Source organism: Oratosquilla oratoria, chromosome 4, assembly GCF_046742065.1.
Source record: "Oratosquilla oratoria isolate Oo_2021 chromosome 4, ASM4674206v1, whole genome shotgun sequence".
Lineage (NCBI taxonomy): Eukaryota > Metazoa > Arthropoda > Malacostraca > Stomatopoda > Squillidae > Oratosquilla > Oratosquilla oratoria.
Genome location: NC_134780.1, coordinates 82,223,850 through 82,246,460, shown reverse-complemented (window position 1 = coordinate 82,246,460; position 22,611 = coordinate 82,223,850). Strand labels below are relative to the sequence as shown.

The 22,611-nt window shown below is 37.8% G+C and overlaps 1 protein-coding gene across 14 annotated transcripts in view; it reads right to left on the bottom strand.

The window, feature by feature from the left end:
- The window catches only part of LOC143024990 (serine racemase-like), a 56,064-nt gene that overhangs the window by 7,306 nt on the left and 26,147 nt on the right, over nt 1-22,611 (bottom strand). For 12 of the 14 annotated variants that reach the window (XM_076184556.1, XM_076184549.1, XM_076184561.1 and 9 more), the window contains exons 4-7: nt 14,855-14,972; nt 13,650-13,764; nt 12,788-12,884; nt 2,362-2,480 (exon numbers count right to left, since the gene is read on the bottom strand). In XM_076184556.1, the coding sequence (XP_076040671.1) occupies nt 2,362-2,480; nt 12,788-12,884; nt 13,650-13,764; nt 14,855-14,972 (449 nt within the window). Of the gene's footprint in view, nt 1-222; nt 342-2,361; nt 2,481-12,787; nt 12,885-13,649; nt 13,765-14,854; nt 14,973-22,611 lie in introns of all 14 variants that reach the window. The other 2 variants (XR_012966327.1, XM_076184548.1) reach the window with 2 other exon arrangements.

Here is a 22,611-nt window from a genome sequence, read left to right as displayed (position 1 = left end):
ACATTCATTTGCTTTCCCTTTTTATCTTAGCTCCTTGTGGATGAAGGAATGGACCACAACATAAATGAAATTAAGGCAAAATTTGGTAAACGAAAACATAGAGATGAGGCTCTGTGACCATAACTCTAACTCCATATACAACTAGGTAAATACTCTACTAAACTAGAACACTTCCATACATCTCACTTATATAGTTCCATTTTCACATTTCCAATTACACACCTGCTGTATTCTTATTGAATCTGCAACTGAAGAGAGAAATTTTGGAGGTCCTTTCCAGAGTTTAGCCTTGGCTTCTAAGCTATCTTGCAAATTTTTCCCCACTGGTTCTACTGCATATACTGCAAAATTGAATAGATAGTATATAGAGGTTGGGCTTAAAAGCAGATTTATATATATACAAGCATGTACCAAAATACCCTTTCCTCCTTTTAACCCCTTCGATACGATGACGCCTGCGTAGGCGTCATGAGGAGCAAGTGGGTCGGCGTCTTGATTATATTTATTGTAGTTGTACCTGCGTGACCCCCATACTCTGTAAACTGGCTTCATCATATTTTCTATGGTTATCAAAATTCATGGGTGAAAGAGAACGAGCTAAATACAGCGGTAACTTTATTTTTTATAATGCGAGTATTATGACACAACATCGCATGTCTGGCAGCTAATGCTGCCCGTGAGATTTTGGCCTGGAGTGAAGGGGTTAAAGAGGGGGGAGGAGGTAGCCAAGCCACACACCCACCTTTCCCCCAAGACCCATTTGTTGTTCCTTTTATTTTAGTTCCTAAACCAAATCATCATCAATCGATCAATCATCCTAGTGGATGAAGGATCATCTCTGTACCCTGCTCACTGAAGTGAGAAACAATTCAGATTTACACAAATGAAATACAAACACAAACTAATTTTATAAAAATTATGCATTATTAAAACAGGGATGAGGAAAAGACAGGTGAAATGAAGTGAAAAGAGTGAAAAGATAGCAACAAATTCAAGAAGTTTGAACTCTGGCATATCTCATTACATGATCAGATTCCACTCTATGAAATTTTATTGAGTGGAATATAAAGAATAAAAACATTATACATAGAAAGGGAAAGGAGATTTACTTCATTGCTGCTTTTTACAATTCTTTTTCCTTGAACATCAAATAGTAGACTTCCTTCTTGTCTACTTGCATTAAAATAAGACACTTTTGTACATATATATGTATGTATGTATATATAATATATATATATATATATATATATATATATATATATATATATATATACCAAATGATGGGGGTTATGAAGTATGATGGGAGTCACCAGGATAAACTGAATGAGAAATGAGGAGGTGAGGTGGAGGTGGAGGTGGGGGTGGAAAGATAGCTGGCAGATTGGGTAGATCTAAGAATACTGGGATGGTTTGGGCATATGGAAAGACTGAATGAAGAAAGACTAGAAAAAAGCGAGTGGAATGCTGAGGTGGAGTGAAGTTGAGAGGAAAACCAAGAATGTGATGGATGGATGGGATGAAAGTAAGGGGGCCTTGGGTACATACATACATATACCAAGGCTTTTTCCCCCTTTCAAGGGAGGTAGCCAAAAAGGGAAAGGCATAAATACACTCCCACCCATTTCATCCCTAAATACACTCCACACCCCTCCCACCCTCCCTCTCATCTGAGCACCTCCTGGATGACGGGTCATCCCTGCACCTTGCCCACCGCCCTGGATCAGAAGCAGTGTCGCAAGACACAGCACATCCACAGCAAGGCCGCTTCATTTAATCTGCGACATCTCATCTCCTTCACCCCTTGCTTATAAGATGAGTACGTGGAGAAATCCCTTCGGGCTGTGTCAAAATTTAATCACACATACTACACCACCCCCCACCCCCCGCCCATTCCTCCTCTTGCAATCTATTCTTCATCCATATACAACCATTCTCCACTCACCTCTGTCTTCCGTCCTCTCCCTTCCTTCCTCAACAGACATTCCCCTCTTCCCCAAAGCCCCCTTCACCCCATCCATCCACCTCGGGCCTTGGGAAAAAGGTGAATATCTCTTGAGCAAAGAAGGGAGAAAGCAAGAGATAGGTGTGAGTGGTTGTGAATGGATGATAAACTGACATGGCTTGAAGGGATTTCTCTTTGACTTATCTAATTAATAATGAGTAGATGAGGAGAAGGTCGCCATGGAATGAAACTGTAGGAATAAATATATTTCTTAAGTATTTCCTGAAACTTTTAATACCCTTTCATTTCTACAACTAAATATGCATATTCTATATTTATCTCATTCATTTCTGGTAACTATTTTTGTTTGTACATTTTTCCTTTAATATTTACCCTCATTCACTCCACTACTGTCTCACCTGTTGAGTCCTAATTGCATCTGCGATGGTGCTTAAGAAAGCTGGAGGATTTGGCCAAAGTCGCTTTTTGTTTTCCAGACACATCTGCAGCTCCTTGCCTTTTGGTTCCACTGGGTATACTGTAAATCCATACTTGTTTTGGGATTTGGAAAGATATGTCATCCTATTTCTACTTGGCTTGTTTTAAGTAACATTACTTTTTTGTGAAAATTAAATAATCCAATCTAGTAGTTTAATTTAGTAGTTCAGTGGACTTCAACATGTTAATTTCTCCCTCTCTCTCGGGTTATACTGATTATCTTTTTCCCTCCCTCTAAGGGAAGCCAAGAAAAAAAGAAGAGAGGGGTGGTGAATGGGAGTGGAGTATGTCGGAAGGAAATGGGTGGGAGTGGATTTATGCCTTTGACTTTGGCTACCTCCCTTGTATGGGGGAAAAAGCCCTTGGTATATGTATGTATCAAGTTAGATGAGATGTACATGGAGAGAGCATGGCAGTGAGTTGGGAGTAAGTTTTAAACAGAAAAAGGCTACAGGAAATGGAAAGTTATAAGTATTTTGGGTCATATGTAGCAAGGAATGGAAAAGTGGGGGTGGAGGTAATCTGTAGTGAGGGTAGCAAGAAAATGTCTTGGGGGAATGAAAGATGTCATAAGAAATAAGTATTTAGGGATGGGAACACAGAAAGAATAACATGAAGGGGTGATGGTGCCTATGACAATGTATGGGAAAGAAACTTCATATATATGGGAGACAGAAAGAAGGTTAACACCTTCGATACGATGACGCCTACACAGGCGTCATGAGGAGCAAGTGGGTACGCGAGGATGCTGATGTCGGCGTCTTGATTATATATACTGTATTGTAGTTGTAACTGTAAGACCCCCATACTCTGTAAACTGGCTTCATCATATTTTCTATGGTTATCATAATTCACAGGTGAAAGAGAATGAGCAATACAATGTGAGTATTATGACACAACATTGCACGTCTGGCACCTAATGCTGCCTGCGAAATTTTGGCCCGTATTGAAGGGGTTAAATGTATTTACCTAGTTGTATTATATGGGAAGAGAGCTATGCTCGTAGTGACCTGTCTTTGTATCTTTCAGCATCAAATGTGTTCTGAAATTCTTGTATAGTTTTTGCACACACTGTTGCCTCATCCAATTTATTCCAGATATCCACCACTCTGTGTGGGAACTATTTTTTTTTTCAGATCTCTTCTATAACTATTCTTTTTGAGTTTCATGCCCACTTTGTTTCTTTTATCACACTTTAATAAATCTTCTCTGTCAAGGGCTTCCATTATTCTGTAAATGGTCAGTAGATCTCCTCTTTCTCTTCTTTGTTCCAGGGCTGGTAGTGCTTGAGATAAACTGTTTAATCCCCTACGTAGGCGTCATGAGGAGCAAGTGGGTATGCGAGGATGCTGATGTCGGCGTCTTGATTATATTTATTGTAGTTGTACCTGCGTGACCCCCATACTCTGTAAACTGGCTTCATCATATTTTCTATGGTTATCAAAATTCACGGGTGAAAGAGAGAACGAGCAATACAGTGGTGACTTTATTTTTTATAATGCAAGTATTATGACGCAACATTGCACATCTGGCAGCTAATGCTGCCCACGAGATTTTTCCCGGAGTGAAGGGGTTAAGAAGTATGGTTGGGGTTATAAGGTTGGAAAGAGTGAGAACCAAGGAGATGAGGCAGGGTGGAAAAGCTGGTAGATAGAATTGATGAATGATGGGATGGATTGGGGCCATGGAAAGAATGAATAAATAAAAACTAGCAAAAATAGTGTGGTGGAGTGAGGTGGAGTGAACTTGAGGGGAAGACTGAGAATGAGATAAATGGATGGGATGAAGGGAGCCTTGGGTAAAAGGAGGACGTCTGTTGACCAGGGAAGGGAAAGGGTGAGAGATAGGTGCAAGTGGAGAGTGGTTGTAAACAGATGATAAACTGACATGGCCCAAAGGGAATTCTCCTTGTCTTCTCTAATTACTTCTGAGTGGACAAGGGGTAGGGTGGCAATGAACCAGCTTTGGCTTTCATGCCCTGCTGTAGAGGTGCTGTGTACTGCTATATTGCTTCTGACCTAGGCGAGGGGCTGTGGGGCAGGAATGACCTTTCATCCACAAGGAATTTAAGATAAAGGGAAAACAAATGGGTATTGGATGAATGTGGGATGGGTGAAGGGTGGGTGCATGCTTTGACTGGCTACCTCTCTTATAAGGGGGAGGAGGCCTTTTGGTATATAGATATAGAGTTTTTGGAGGAATGTAAATGTACTTGTTAACCTAGTTGAAATGGGTATAATTTCTTATCCTGCCTTTTTGTCTTGTTTTCAGACTGTGTTAATGTAAATTGGTATGATAAAGCCTAAAGAAAGGTTCTTAGTATTCTTAAAGAATACAACAATTTATTAGATTAATTAGGCTGCATCTGAACTGAAGATGGATTAGTTTCTAAGGCCCGAAAGCCTGGATGTATCTCCCAACTCATCTACTGCCTGGAATCCATAGCAAACCTTAATCCTAACAAACTGGATACATTAATAAATTTTGTCTCTCCAACCATATATGATTACATTGCAGTGTGCTACCTATGAATCATCTATGAATCACCCAAGCCTGTTTGCACCGATGATGAAACCTGTGCTGCTGTAATATCTGAAATTACTTATTCTACTGAAAGGACCTGTGCTACTACCAATTCAAAGTCCCAATTCTATTTCTGTGGTAGTCCCCATCATAATCATAGACAGTGTCCTGCAAGAAATGTCACTTTTCATAAGTGTAATAAGCAGGGACACTTTGCTAAAGTGTGCCGATCTACAATGTTTTCTACTTCTGCATTCACTCATTCTTCTACACTGGCAGTCATCTTTGCTTCTTCCCCCGGACTACTATGGTGAGCAACTGTGTATGTTTTGTTTGTTAATAATGAAGCAACCACTCTTCTTGGCAAAGGGAGCTCTGAATCTTTCATCTTGCATAGCTATGCCAAGAAGCACAAGTTGAAGGTTATCCCAGTGGCTGGAAGTTTATCTATGGCCTCTATCACTCATGTCTCCTGTGAAGGGATGCTGCATGGTTGACATAAATTTGAAAGGTGAGTGCTACTATAATACGAGGGTTTCTGTGCTGCTAGACTTGTGTTGTGATGTCATTCTTGGTCAAGATTTCATTAGCCAGCACTCTAGTGTTACTGTGGACTTTGGCACATCCAAGAAAGATCTAAAGATCTCCAACCCTGTTACTTGCAGTCTACTGTCTGCTTTGGTAGAGACACCTCATCTCTTTTCAAGTCTTGCTCCTCATTGCCAACCCATTGCAACGAAATCTCAGAGGTTTGGGGATGATAAGAAGTTCATAAGGTCTGAAATTAACAAGATGCTACATGATAGTGTTATTGAGGAGAGTATATCTCCATGGAGGGTGCAAGTCCTTGTTGTGATGAATGAATGTTGCCAAAAGAGATTGGTTGTTGACAACAGACAAGCTGTTAATAAATTCATCTACTGAATGCAAAAACTCTGAGGTAGAAAAGAGGCATGTGCAATTGTGGAATCTGTAAAAATGTGGTCTCACTACTTGACAAGGTGACATTCTACCTTAGTTACAGACCAACAGGCTGTCAGTTTTATGTTCCATATGAATCAACTTGAAAAAATCAAGAACGATAAAATTCAATGATGGAGGATCGAGTTGGGGTGCTACAACTATGACATCATGTACTGTCCTGGTAAATAAAACAACCCTGCAGACACTCTCATGTGCTCACCGTGGAGCTACTGTCAATAACAAGAAACTATCTGAGCTCCATGCTCAACTTTGCCATCCCAGTGCAACAAGACTTACTCATTTAATCAGAGTGAGAAATCTTCCTTATTCTGTGGAAGATGTGAGGAGGGTGTATCCTGAATGCCCTCAATGTACCTGATTGAAACCTCAGTTCTACAAACCACACCAAACTCCCCTTATCAAGGCCACACAGCCTTTTGAACATTTCAGTCTAGACTTCAAGGGACCTCTACCCTTGAACTCCAAAAACCACTACATGCTCATGCTGGTGGACAAGTACAACCACTCCTCGTTTAACGACGACAATTGGGACCAGCGCGCCGTCATTAACCGAATTGGTCGTTAAGCGAAAGTGTATACATATACGTACATGTACTGTATGTACAATGTCCAGCAATACATGTATCTTTATTTTCGTGTATTTTCCCTCTTTTATACAGTACATTAAAGCTTTATTTACTGTTTATTTACGGTGGTTAGGTTCCTAAAATTACCATATATGACCAAATCTGCGTATGCTGACATTCCATATTGAATACCGGGGTATTTTTTTAGTTTCGACCATGGGTGCAATATAGCAATAGAAAATTAATCAATGTAATATGTATCAACGTAATATGCAATTTTGTGGGCGGAAATGAAAGTAAAAAATACCTTGCTACAAGAAAATATGCTAATGAACGAAGTCGGTAGCATAGGCTCGGGACGCCATCTTGTCGTCTGCCAACGTCTCTCACGACGACGAGCCGGATGACATTTAATTTGCAGGTAATGATTTATTAAACACAGGTTAGGTTAGTTTAGTTTAGGTTAGACGAATTAATTTATCATCCTTTCATTTCTTCGACATCGGCATCTATCATAACAAACATGGTGTACCATTCGTCCGACATGACTTCGTTACTTACGAAATCTGTTTTAGCATTTTTTTTTTTCATTTCCGCTCACAAAATTGCATATTACATTGATACATTATAATTTACAAAATTAATAATTAATTTTCTATTGCTATATTGCGCCCATGGTCGAAACTAAAAATTTACCACTACCGGTATACACTGTACCCCAGGTAGTTTTTGCAGCTTGCAGGATGGTAATGTAGACCTAAGCTTCAGAACACTTTACCTCACAGCTAATATCCACCGTACAAGTTCATTTATAACATCATACAAATTTGCCTCAGCCAACTTAATTATCGTACACGACGTCGTAACTTCGGGAGATTTACGTTAAACAACGTCATAAAGCCCGTCGTTACTCCGAGTTGTCGTTAACCGAGTAGGTCGTTAAACGAGGAGTACCTGTATTCTCATTTTCCATTTGCATTTGCCTGTCAGAACATGACTATTGGTACTATAATCCATTGTCTAAATCAGATTTTTGCAATATTTGGTATGCCCTCCCACCTACATTCTGATTGTGGATCCTCATTTATGGCCAAGGATCTACATGAATTCTTGCACAATCTAGGTATTGCCACTAGTCGAACAACAACTTATAATACTCAAGGAAATGGGCAGTGTGAGAGGTATAATGCTATAATCTGGAAGCACATAATCCTTGCTCTGGCATCCAAGAACCTTTGAGAATGTCAATGGGAAACAGTGTTGCCTGATGCTCTTCATTTAATTAGATTTCTGCTCTGCACTGCCACCAATGCTACGCCTCATGAGAGGTTCTTCTCGTACCAGTGTCAATCTCCCAGTGGCCATTCATTGCCAACTTGGTTATCTGTTCCTGAACCTGTCTTACTACGATGTCATGTTTGCCCTGGTAAATATGAGCCCCTCATTGATGAGGTTCAGTTGTTAGAAGCAAATCCACAATACGCTCATGTAAGATTTGCTGATGGATGTGAATCAACATCAGTGACTTGGCTCTGACTGGTAACATATCTTTGTATGAGAGGCAAAAGGACCTCATTGTCAGTCCTTCTACAGAGACAGGTTCTGTGAAGATTCTTTTGGAGTCTACTGTTGATTCATCTGAGTTGAATTCTTCCGATGCTATAGGTAATCAGAGTATATTTGTTAAGGAAGGAAATATGAAGGTTGATTTGCTTCCAGCCCAGGTATCTGGTGCTCCAGCTAATCTCCAATGTAGGAATGAACCCTCCACTCCTATGCATACTGGTCCTGAACAACTGTGCTGGTCTATGCGGGAATGCCACAAGCCTCTCTGCTACATAGAGCAATGATTCATCAAGGGAGGGGAGAATGTGGTGATCTGGGTTTTATAAAACTAATTGTACTTGTTAACCTAGTTGAAATGGGTATAATTTCTTATACTGCCTTTTTGTTTTGTTTTCAGACTGTGTTGATGTAAATTGGTCAAATAAAGCCTAAAGAAAGGTTCTTAGTATTCTTAAAGAATACCACAGTGGTGTTAGGGGACCTCAGTGATACTTGTAGATGGTGTGGTAGGGTAGCTCAGGGTTTCAGATGAGAACTATAGTGGGGAGAATATTCTCCACAAGGGCTTGAGATAACTGGGACAACAAATGGGTGTTAGATGGATGTGGTGTAGAATGGGTAAAGGGAGGATATATGCCTTGGTTGGGCCACCAATGGAAAAGGATAATTTTTGTGTGTGTATGTAAGTCCACCCACTCTTCAATCAACTCATTTCCCAAAGACCAAATTGACACTGTTTATTGCTTTCCCGTTGCAAGGATTCTAGAGAATATCTATGCAAAATTTACTGCTGTAATTTGAGTTTATACAGATAGATATGATAAAAGATTGGGTAAGGAGTATGGCAAGCCAAGCTATTTACAGTTTGCCTAGAAGAGATTTACAGAGTTGAATTGGGAAGGGAAAGGTTTGAAGATGAATGGGAAATATTTTGATCACCTAAATTTGTTGATGACATACCAGTAATTTTTATCTCAGAAACAGCAATAGAATTGCAAGATATGCTGAGTGATCCAAGCAAGGAAAGTCTCAAATTAGGTTCAAAGATGAAAAAGAGTGACACAAAAGTAATGTTTAACTCAAAACCTCCAAGCAATTATTGTCAATAGTTAAAGTCTTGAAGAAGTTGAAAATATTAATTATTTAGGCCAAATATTAAAAGATGTTAAAAGGTTGATGGAAGATATTTGTAATGTTTTGAAATTGAGAATGGCTTGAGACATGGCTGTATTTACCTAGTTGTATTTTGCGGGAAGAGAGCTATGCTTGTAGTGACCCACTATTGTATCTCTCTGCATCCAGTTTTTTCTTAAAGTCATGTATAGTTTTAGCACTCACTGTTTCCTCATTCAGTTTGTTCCAGATATCTATCACTTTGTGTGGGAAGCTATTCTTTTTCAGATTTCTTCTGTAACTGTCTTTCTTAAGTTTTTTCTCGTGTCCTCTTGTATTTCTTCTGTCCCATTTTAGTGGGCCATCCCTATCAAGACTTTCCCTCCCCTTCATAATTCTGTAAATGGTTAGCAAATCACCTCTTTTTCTTCTTTGTTCCAGGGTTGGTAAACTTAGTTTATCCAATCTTTGTTCACATGTCAAATGGCAAAGTGCTGGTGCCATCTTTGCAATTTGTATGCTGTTTAACTTGGTGATGGAGAAAATAACTAGGACAATGATAGAGAGGGAGAGTGTGAACTGGACAACATTAAGGTCAATAATCTAACATACACTGATGATGTGGACCTAATTGCCGAGAGTAGAGATGATTTGAAAGATGTATCCCTCTGCGAGAGACAGCAGATAGAGTTGGGCTGCAAATAAATTTCCATAAAACTAAACTATTGTGTATGAGTAGAGAGGAGGGTAACATTGAGGATTTGGTTTTGGAAGACAAGAGGTAGAAGAGGTAGAGAGTATCAGATATCTGGGTACGACAGTAACAAATAGAAATGAGACAAAGTGAGAAATAAATACAAAATTAAGAATCTACAATTCAGTTCTATGATATATGCCAGTGAGACATAGGAACTTAATAAAACAAATGGAACAAAGACTACTTGTATTTGAGAATACAACACTGAAACGAATTACTGGACCAGTTTTTGATGAAAATGAGAATTGGTGGAGATTGCACAATAATGAGCTGAGAGAAATAACTAAGAAAGAGAAAATAACAGATGTTATAAATAGAACAAAGTTGAGATGGACTGGGCATGTGGCACATATGGAAAACCATAGAATTCCAAAATGAGTTATGCTGAGTAGAGTCCCTGGAAGAAGACCCTGAAGCAAACCTCAAATGAGATGGATGGACAGTCTGGATGTGGAGTTTGACAAAAGTGGAACAGATAAAACAACCTGAATGGAAGCAGCACAGGACCAAAAGACACGGAGAGGATTACTGTTGGCAGATCAGAATCTACCGGAAGTTCAAGATCCAACATAGTAAGAGAGTTAAACTGAATAAAGATCATTACAATAAAATAAAAATACATACCAAAATTATTTAAAAAGTATTTGGTAAATATAACAACATGAAAAGCTCTCTACCTGTATTTCTGAAATGCAAAGTTTATGGCACCGTCCTAGCCTTCCAATGGGAGGAGTTCGTGACGTTAAACCATATCATCACAATCAGTGTATAAAGCAAGGTATAATCTATGGATGTGAGATTTGGAAATTGACAAAGGTGATGGAGACAAAACTAAGGAGTGCACAGAAAGACAGGAAGAGGGCTAGTTGGGTGAGAGAGCAGACTGAAGTGCCACATGTTGTTGAGGCAGTAACAGAGAGGAAATGGAAATGAGTATGGTAATTACTGAGAAAGAATGATGGGCCATGGAGTAAGTGTATTACTGACTGGACACTGTGAGATGGAAAGCATGGATGAGGGAGACTAGTCAGAAGATGGAGAGACAGATACAGAAGTTTGAGCAAGTAATCAGGCAGAAGTTGGTGTAGTTATACAAGTCATGGAAATGTCTGAGAGAGGCCTCTGTTCAGCAATGGAGTCAAAAATGGTTGATTGATTGACTGATTAACTTGATATAGTCCTTCCAGGCCACAATCCCTTTTATGTGAGCCCAAATATCTATATGTATAGTACTTGAAAAAAAATTTGGGCCAGGGGACCCAGGGTGGAACAAACTTATGTCCAAAAAAGAATTAAGTTGTTGGGGTGTTTAAGTTTTGCCATAAGTTTGGGTGGAATATATGACATCACAGCATCCCTCTGCTTTTCACCCTGTCAACTAACTTATGCTTGTTGCTTGCCTGGCAGTGGTCATGACAGGTTGTGTGAGTGCTTTCTCTAGATCTCTACCATTATTTCCCTTGGGCTTTTCATGTACTTGTTATATTTGTAGCCATACTATGGGCAAGGTGAAGCAGTTCGCATCAGAAACTGTTGTCTAGATTATTACTCTAAAAGAGGCAGAGAAGCAAACTAAGGAAATTGCTGATCATCTTATGGTTAGCAGCCATGTTAAGAGACATTACACTGCAAGGTGTGATGCTATACCAACCCAGGAAAAGTGGTCTAGTTGACCTTGTAAGACCTTAAGGCATGCTGACAACACTATCAAGAGAGATCTACAGATGTTTTCTAATATTTGAGCCTGTTAAATTATGGAAAGCAATAGTAGCATGTTTAGTTAAGTCTGTATATGCTATTGGTCAAAGTGTACATAAACTTGGGAACTCTAGCCACCACCCTGTGAAGAAACCAGTTCTCTCCCATTTACAGATGAGTTGTAGAGTTGCTTTTGCTGAGAAATATCTGAAGTGGGATGAGGCTGACTGGCTGGATGTGCTTTGGTCTGATGAAACGACCTTCACAGTGACTGAGGGGAGAGGCGGCCACCTTTACTGGAAGCAAAGCAGTAACCCAGTGAACCACACTATATATGGGGCACCATGAAGCACCCAAGTTCTCTTATGGAATGGGGTTGTTTCTCAGGCAGGGGCCTGCGTAAGCTTATTGTGTTGCCTACCAACATTAAAGCAAATCTGTGCCTGCATTATGAGTTGGTGAATGACCACCTCCTAGACTCATTTGAATTAACAGATGCATGTGTGTTTCAACAAGATGGTTCCCCATGCCACATTGCCGAATCTGTTATAAATTGGCTTATGGATTTTGAAGTGTCTTTCATAAAGGAACACTTTGATAATAGTCCAGATTTAAACCCCACAGAAAACCTCTGGCAGGTGGTGAATCACAGCTGATGGGGAAAGGTTGTCAGCATTCTGCCAAAACTTGAGAAGGAGACCAAAGATTTTTTGAGTAGAATATCCACAGAAAAGCTCTTCCATATGTTGTCTGTCATGTGCTGGGCCCAAACTTTTGCTGAGCACTGTATGTGTCCATTCGTTCATGACTTGTCATTAATACTGAGGATATCCCATAATACACCCAAAAGTCACCGACTACTCTCTTACTATTCCAGGATAACCTCTGCCTTGCCCCAAACACACATAATACACACAAATCTGAGGCTAGATATGATAAACTGGAAAGTAGATGGGACCCAACAAGCACTGCTCCTTTTCAGTACACTACAATTAGGTAAATACACCAGAATGTTGTCCACTGGACCACTGGACACTCCCAAATACCTTTTGGTATTGTACTACAAGAACTTTCAGTTGAACAACACAACACAATTATTTAATAAGAACAAAGGTAGGAAAAAAAAAAAAAAATGCTTACCTTTACATTTGGGATTAATACTCTTTGTGGCAACTGCTATTCCAGATGTCATCCCACCTCCACTAATGGGTACTAAGATTGCATCCAAGTCTGGAACCTAATTATGACAACAGAATAATTAGCTATGGGAGCAGGGGATAAATATGTGTAGGTAAAAAGCTCAGCATAGCCAAACCCTTCCATTGGAAAAGAACCCTAAAATTCTGGATTTTACTTTTCATTATTACATAGTCTTCAGCCCACACATGAAAGATCTGACAGTAAAAATCAATATGAAAATACATACATACATATATCAAGGACTTTTTCCTCCTTACATGGGAGGTAGCCAAAAACATGAAAATATACTAAAATCAATTACAAGCATAGGCTTCAGACAACAGAAAGAAACTAATCATAGTTTATAAAGAATTCATAAGAACCACATTTGACTATGCTTCTACAGCATGGTTCCAAACAAGCAATAAAACAAATATTAACATTTTACAAACTAAACAAAATTAATCATCAAGGATAACAACAAAAACCACTCTATTAGAGCATCTGCATTCAAAAACCATGATCCTCCCGATTAGATATCATATGAAAATGATAGTTCACAGTTTTATGCTAAAGCATTCAATCCCACTCACTCCTGTAAATAAGACAGGATAATCAGTTAGGCATGTTCTTGTGGAACTCATTTAGATAAGTGCCCTGAAGTAAGTACATCCACACAACACAGGCAGAAATTTGACATTTCTTCCCACAGGGATTTACAGAAAAGATGTCACAGACCTAAACATAACAACCTGGTGGCGGCTAGAGTAAAGGGAGAAACACCATCAAGAAGAGAAAAAGTTAAGAAAACGAGTTTCCAAACCTGCTCTAGAAGTTCAAGGGCAATTGTCCCCTGCCCTGCTATCACATTGTAATCATCAAATGGATGAATAATCACTTTCCCAGTCTCTGCAGCTATCTTTGCACATGTCTCCTTCCTGAAAATGAAAACTAGCTTAGAGTGTTATTAAGAAAAAATTTCCTTTGCAAGCATAGAATAGTATTTTGATGAATTTTAATAAGAAATCAAAGAGTGTGGCTTCTAGAAGATTAACAGACCTCTGGACATGTACATACATACTATTAGAAATAATACAAGAAAAGGATGGATAGGCAGACTGTGCTTTTCTAGAACTACAAAAAGCATTTGATAAAGTACCACACAAAAAACTAATAAGGAAAGTAGAATCAATAAATGGCATCAAAGGAAAATTATTAGAATGGATGGAAGACTTCTTAACTGGAAGGAAAATGAGGTTAGTAATTAGAGACAAATACTTGACCTGGGAGGAAATGATAAGTGGTGTCCTGCAAGGTTCGGTATTGGCTCCAATGTTTGCCACATATATAAATGACATGGATGAAGGAGTGGAATGTTATATGAACTTCTTTGCAGATGAAGCAAAAATACTAAAGAAAGTAAGTACAGAGGAAGATTGTGAATCATTACAGAGACCTAGACAAAATCTGGAAATGGAGTCAAAAGTGGGAAGTAAACTTCAATATCAAGAAGTGTAATATAATAGTTTGGAAAAAGTAAAAATGGAATATCAAGAAATTATAAAATTGGTGAAGAAGTCAAAAAAGTGAACTTGGAAAGAGACCTTGGAGTAATAATCAGCAAGGACATGTCACTGGACAAATATAAATAAAATAGTCAGAGAAACCTTCAACCTATTAAGGTCAATGAAAATGGCATTTGACTATTTGGATGAGAAAATTATTAAAAAAAAATATTATTTATATTAATAAGACCAAAACTGGAGTATGCAGCAACACTATGGACACCCAGTACTAAAAAGAATATAAAGAAATTAGGAAGAATACAAAAAGCAATGACAGAGTTGGCACCAACTCTCTCCAAATTAATGTACAAACAATGGTAAATTCATCATTCCTTACATCTAGGTAAGATAGCTGGATCAAAAAAGAGAAGAGACTCCACAAATGTAGCTCCTTTCCTGTTTATTACAATTTGTTAAGTATATAATTCCTCACATACATATACTAAGCTCCTTCTAACTTTACCTATCTGTGGGTGTAGGAGCACAAAACACCAGGTTTGCTCCATACCCTTGAATAGCCTCACACTTGACTTTAGGTGTTCCTTTTGGGACAACCACACTACATGGTAACCCAGCACACTCTGCAACACAGAAAAATAATATGTAATCAAATATAAACATAAATGCAGATATCAATGTTTTGTTTGCTTTCAAGGCTATTCCTTATAATATCAGTCAATTAATTCGATTTACATTTTTCTTCTATCTAATTTTCAGTCTTCCTTTTCCTTTTGTCCATGCCACCTTTGCAGCACACTTTTTTGACATCTCTGTCCCTTCATCTTCTTTTAATGTGCCAATTATAAAGAAGTCAGTCAAAGTACATTGATGAATTTAAAGCAAAATTTTATCAATAGAGACAAAGAGCCAGGACTCCAGAAGTGTAGCTCTTCTTCTGCAATAACAATACACAATTGTATATACAAAAAAGCCCTTTCCCCTCATAAGGTAGGTGGCCCAGCCAAGTCATACACCCACCCTACACCCATTTACTGTCACTTTTATCTTAGCTCTTTGTACTTACCTAGTTGTATTTACCTGGTTATATTTTATGGGACGAGAGCTATGCTTGTAGTGACCCATTTTTGTATCTCTCCACATTCAGTTTGTTCTCAGAATCTTGTATAGTTTTGGCACTCACTGTTTCCTTATTTAGCTTGTTCCAGACATCAATCACTCTGTGTGGGAAACTATTCTTTTTCAAATCTCTTCTGTAACTGTCCTTCTTTAGCTTCTTCTTGTCCTCTTGTTTCTCTTCTGTCCCATTTTAATAAGTCATCTCTATCAAGAACTTCCATCCCTTTCATAATTTTGTAAATAGCAAATCACCTCTTTCTCTTCTCTGTTCCAGTGTTGATAGATGTAATTTATCCAATCTTTGTTGGTATGTCATATCTGAGAGTGTATGTGCCCTTTTTATCGCTGTTCTTTGAATTTTTTCTAATTTCTTTATGATTTTTTTGTACAAGGTGCCCATAGTGTCGCAGCATTCTCCAATTTAGGTCTTATCAGTGTAATAAATATTTTCTTTACCTTTTCTTTATCCAAGTAGTCAAAGGCCACTTTCACTGATCTTAATAAGTTAAAAGTCTCTCCAATTAGTTTATTGACATGCTTATCAGGTGTCAAGTCACTTGAGATAATTACTCCTAGGTCCCTTTCTGGGTTGACTTTTTTTACATCCTTGGTACTAATCTTATACTGACCTGATATTCTATTTTTGTTTTTTCCAAATTCTATTATACTGTATTTCTTAATATTAAAGTTCACTTCACACTTCTGACTCCATTTCCATATTTAGTCTAGGTCTTCTTGTAGTGATCTACAGTCTTCTTCTGTGCTTACTCTCATCCATATCATCTATATATATGGCAAACATTAAAGGAGCCAATACAGAGCCCTGTGGGACACCACTTACCATATCTTCCCAATTCGAGTTCTTGTTTCTAAGTACCACTCATTTTTCTCACACTCAAGAAATCTTTCATCCATTCCAGTAGCTTACCTTGTATTCCTCCTATTATTTCAATTTTTCTTATTAACTTTTAATGTGGTACTTTGTCAAAAGCCTTCTGCAGGCCCAAGAAAGTGTAATCTGCCCAGCCATCTCTTTCTTGTCTGAAGTTTGTAGGATTTTCTTTGTTTCCTCCTTTACATATTGGTATGTTTGCATTTTTCCAGTCTTGTGGTACCTTTCCTTCTTTGAGTGAGAAATCTATTATCTTGTATAATTTGTCCGTTACTTCATCTATACACTCTTTTAATATCCAATTTGCAATTCCATCTGGTCCATGTGATTTCCTAACATCTGATTTTTTTATTTGGTCTCTTATTTCTTTTTGTGTTACAGTGAGTCCTCCTTATATGGTAATTCTTTATTCGGTAAATTCACAGTTACAGTATTTGGTAATTACTACCTTTGATTCTATTTACCCTAAGAAAAATTCACAGATACAGTATCCGCTTGTGTTTTGTTTACACCGTACCGTAGCGCCACCACACCATGCGGCCACCACAACAATCAGTCTCTTCCCGCGTTTCCCTTTGAACACAAATTAAATCCTTACGGTGTGTTTTTTGTGGATATCATTATTATGACGCACCCATAATGGCCACAAAACATTCTACAGACACTGCTGGAGTTGAAAAGGCAAAGCGAAAGAGGAGTAGTCTGACATTGGAGGTAAAATTAGATATTTTGAAGAGGAAAGAGCAGGGAGAAGGTACATCTGCCATAAGTTGAAGCTTGGGCCTAGCCCAGTCAATAGTCTGGACGGTGTTGAAGAATCGTGAGGCTATAGAAAAAGCCAGTCAGACCTGCCGTCCCTGTCACACCTACCAACCCTGCTACAGCTGGCCCTTCCACATCCGCTGCCAACGGTTCTACAGCTGGTCCTTCCTCCATATCTTCTTTCTTCAAACCAGTCAAACGTGCTGACCCTGCTACAGCTGGCCCTTCCACATCTGCTTCCTACAGTGCAGATGATGAAATGTTTGAGGGTTTTTAGCCTCCTACCTCACCCTCATCTTCGTCTGCCCACTCAGCAAAAGATAGGTAAGGGCTGAGATCCCTACTGTCCCGTAGCCTCGGGAGGGACATCATCTGATAGAATACGTGGCTAGTGAACGGTAAATAAAAACCTTTTCTGTTTATTTCTTTTGTGCAGTACTTCACATTTTCTTATGTGACTATTTTCATGTATTTTCATGTCTGTAGGGGTGACTTTTGATGTGCTGGAACACATATCCTATTATTACATGTTATAATGGGTTCGGTATACGGTAATTTCAATTTGTGGTAAGGTTTTCAGGAATGCATATGTACCGTATAACGAGGACTTACTGTACCTTTATTTCTTTCATTTTGGGGGATCTTTCTCGTTGTCCATCTTCCCAAATTTGTGAGCTCTCAATTGTAAAAACAGACTTGAAATGTCTGATCATAACTTCAGCCATTTCTATGTCATTTATATATTCTTTATCTCTTTCATGCAGTTTCATTATTTTGTGTTTGTCTTTTAATTTATCATTTACATATCTGTAAAAGAGTTTAGGTTGATCCTTGCATTTGTTTATAATATCTTTTTCGTAGTTTCTTTTTTCTTCCCTGCGTATATTCACATATTTGTTCCTAAGTTTTATATATGTTTGCCATTTGGATATTTTTTTGTCTTTTTTCTATCTTTTCTAGGCTTTATCGCTTTTGTCTTTAGCCTCACTGCAACTTTTGTTATACCAACACTTTATATAAATCTCTTTTTGCTTTTTCTTTGGTACATATTTATCAATTCCTTTCTTGTACTTTTCTTTAAATATATTCCATTTATCTTCCATCTTTGTTTCCTCTTTGGAAAATTTATTCCAGTTAGCACTTTTATTTTTTTTTTCTAGTTTTACAAAGTCTGTTTTGTTGTACATTAACCTTCCTTTGATATGTTTTTCATTCCTTCTCTCGTCATTTTGTTCTTTAGTTCAAACTCTATTAGTATGTGGTCACTCCTCCCAATTGGTGTCTTATACTCATTTTGTTCATGACATCAGAAGTGAATATTAAGTCTAGTTTCGACGGTCCCTCATTGTTTCTATATCTAGTATTTTCCTTAACCCATTGTGTTAAGGCATATTTGATGGTCAAATCCAGTAGAGTGTTGCTCCAAAGTTCTTCTCCTCCTTTTACTATCATTTCTTCCCAGATTATTTCCTTTGGATTAAAGTCACCCATAATTACTATGTTACCACCCTCTTTCAATAACTCATTTAGAATATTCTTTGTGTCTTCCAGTAATTTGGAAAGATCACTATCAGATCAGGCCTGTATTATTGGTAGCACATAGACTACTACAAATTTTCTAATTTTCATATTATTATTTCAACTTTAATAATAATTGATTCCACATTATATTTGCCTTCATTTATCTTTGTCACATTTAAACCCTTTTTGGTCAATATCATGACTCCCCCCCTTGTTTAGAAAAAAAAAAAAAAAAAAAAAAAAAAAAAAAAAAAAAAAAAAAAAAAAAAAAAAAAAAAAAAAAAAAAAAAAAAAAAAAAAAAAAATCCATCTCTGTTCTTTTCTCATTTCTATCATTGGCTTCAATTCTGAGATCCTAGTGTTTCTCTTTTCCCTCATCACTCATTTCCTTTTTTATCCATACATGTCTGAAATTCTCACTGTTTGCTAGTTTAACCACTTTCAATAGGATCTCCTCAGCTATCATTTGCAAATATTGTACCAATATATAAAGGAGGGGCCAAGGAAAATCCAACTAATTATAGATTGGTCTTCCTTACAAAACACAATAGCAAAAATATGTGAAAAAGTTATCACAAGTAGATGGATTAAATATCTGGAAGAAAATAATATACTGAATCCAAAAACAATTTGGATTTAGACAAGAAAGATCATGTGCCACTAACTTGATTTGCTTCTAATTGAGATTAATAGAAATAATACAAGAAAGGGATGGATGGGCAGATTGTGCTTTCCTAGACCAACAAAAAGCATTTGATAAAGTACCACAAAAAAAGCTACTAAGAAAAATTTAAACAATACGTGGTATTCAAGGAAAATTATTGGAATGGATGGAAGACTTCTTGACTAGGAGAAAAACAAGGGTAGTACTTAGACAAATACTTGACCTGGGAAGTAATAAGTGGAGTCCCACAAGGTTCAGTATTGGCTCCGATTATGTTTGCTATATATATAAATGACATGGATGAAGGTGTGGAATATCATATGAACGACTTTGCAGATGATGCAAAACTACTAAAGAAAGTAAGGACAGAAGAATACTGTGAATCACTACAGGAAGACCAGGATAAAGTCTGAGAATGGAGTCAAAAGTGGGAAGTGAACTTCAACATCAAGAAATGTAGTATAATGGAGTTTGGAAAAAGCAAAAAATAGAATATCAGGGCAATATAAAATTGGTACAAAGGAAGTTAAAAAAGTAAACTCAGAAAGGGACCTAGGAGTAATTATCAGCAAAAACATGTCACCAGACAAGTATATCAACAAAATTGTTAGAGAAACCTTCAATTTACTAAGATCAATAAAAGTGGCACTTGATCACTTGGATGAGGAAATGGTAAAGAAAATATGAATTACACTGATAATATCAAGACTGTAGTATGCTGTGACACTATGGACACCCATTACTAAAAAGAATATAAAGAAATTAGAAAGAATACAAAGAGCAACAACAAAAATGGCACCAACACTCTCCAAATTGACATACGAACAAAGATTGTCCAAATTGGAACTACCAACTCTGGAACAAAGAAGAGAAAGAGGAGATCTACTGACCATTTACAGAATTATGAAAGGGATGGAAGTCCTAGATAGAGATGATTTATTAAAGTAGGATAAGAGAAAAACAAGAGGATATGAAAAGAAACTCAAAAAGGATAGTTATAGAAGAGATCTGAAAAAGAATAATTTCCCACACAGAGTGGTGGATATCTGGAATAAATTAGGTGAGGCATCATTGTGTGTAAATACTTTACAAGAATTTAAGAACAAACTTGATGCTGAAGGACACAGAGACGGGTCACCTACAGTTTACTAAGATTATAAAGGTGACCTTTAACTACTTGGATGAGGCAATGGTAAAGAAAATATTAATCACACTAATAAGACCAAGATTGGAGTACGCTGCGACACTATGGACACCCAGCACAAAAAAAGAATATAAAGAAATTAGAAAGAATCCAAAGAGCAATGACAAAGATGGCACCAACACTTTCAAAATTGACATACAAAGATTGTCCAAATTGGAACTACCAACCCTAGAACAAAGAAGAGAAAGAGGAGATCTACTGGCCATTTACAGAATCATGACAGAGAGGATTTATTAAAGTGGGATAAAAGAAACAAAAGGACATGAAAAGAAACTAAAAAATGACAGTTATAGAAGATATTTGAAAAAGAAAAGTTTCCCACACAGAGTGGTAGTTGTCTGGAGCAAATGGATGAGGCAACAATGTGTGCAAAAAACTATACAAGAATTTAAGAACAAACTAGATGCTGAAAGATACAAAGACAGGACACTACGAGAGAGAGAGAGAGAGAGAGAGAGAGAGAGAGAGAGAGAGAGAGAGAGAGAGAGAGAGAGAAAAAAGGGGGGGGGGCATAAAACCCACTCCCACCCATTCCTTCCCCAACATACTCCACTGCCATCCACCCCCTTCCCTCCCTTGTATCTTGGGACCTCCTGGATGATGGGTCATCCCTGCATCTTGCCCACTGCCCTGTGTCAGAAGCAGTGTCACAAAACACAGCACATCCACAGCAAGGCCACTTTATTAAATCGGTGACCCTCCCCTCTCCGTCCCCTCATGCAGAAAAGAAGACAGGGAGAAATCCCTTCGGGCTGCATCAATTTATTTCTCACACATACTCCCTTACCCACCATCCCCCATCCACTCACCCTCATGCATCACAGCATCATCCATACACAACCATTCTCCATTTACCCCTATTTTCTGTCCTTCCTCAACAAACATTCCCCTCTTTGCCAATGTCCTTTTTACCACATCCATCCATCTCATCCCAGGTTGCCCCCTCATGTTCACTCCTTCCACCTCTGCCTTCCACACCTTTTTTACTAGTCTTTCAAAGGATTACAAAGGATTACAAAGGCGGAGCATGCCGACAGGAGACCTTTTGGTCCATATCTAGGTTGGATGCGAAAAAAATCATAATAATAATAAAATAATAAATAAAAACTATAATAATGTAAATAACAAATAAAATACATAAATGCATAGGTATAGTTAAATAATAAACAAACAGGTAAATAGTAGATAATAATAAATTGACATATAACTAATAATAAATGAAAATCAGACAGACAAATGATAACAAAACAAAAACAAATAATATAAAATAAATTATAATCATTACAGCATCTTGCTTAGGTGTTTATCTAAATGATTCTTAAAGCTTCGAACTGAACTACATTGCACTACCTGTGCAGGAAGTTTATTCCATTCATTAACTACACAGTTGGCAAAGTTGTTTCTACCTACTTCCAAATTGAATCTATTTCTGGACAGTTTGAGACCATTGTTTCTTGTCTGATTCTCATTCAATGTGAAAATTTGGTCACTTTTGATGTTGTCAATTCCCTTTAAAATCTTAAAGACCTGTATCAAGTCACCTCCGAGTCTACGCTTTTTTAGGGAAAACAGATTCATATGTTTTAGTCGATTTTTGTGTGTCCAAACCATCCCAATACTCTTTCATCAACCCTATATTCCAACTTCCTTCCCATCCCCATTCTTCTCCTCACCTCCTCATTTCTCACTCTATCCAGCCTAGTAACCCCTTTCATACTTCTCAGGCACCTCATCTCAAACATCTTTCAGAATTATGAAAGGGATGGAAATTCTTGATAAAGATGACTTATTAAAATGGGACAGAAGAGAAACAAGAGGACATGAGAAGAAGCTAAAGAAGGACAGTTACAGAGGAGATTTGAATAAGAATAGCTTCCCACATAGAGTGATTGATGTCTGGAACAAGCTAAACGGAGAAACAGTGAGTGCCAATACTATACAAGATTTTAAGAATAAACTGGATGCGGAAAGATACGAAAATGGGTCACTACGAGCATAGCTCTCATCCCGTAAAATACAACTAGGTAAAATACATTCAAACTCCTCCTCTTCTATGTTCCATGTTTCTGCCCTGTACAGTGCTGTTGGGACAATCACTCC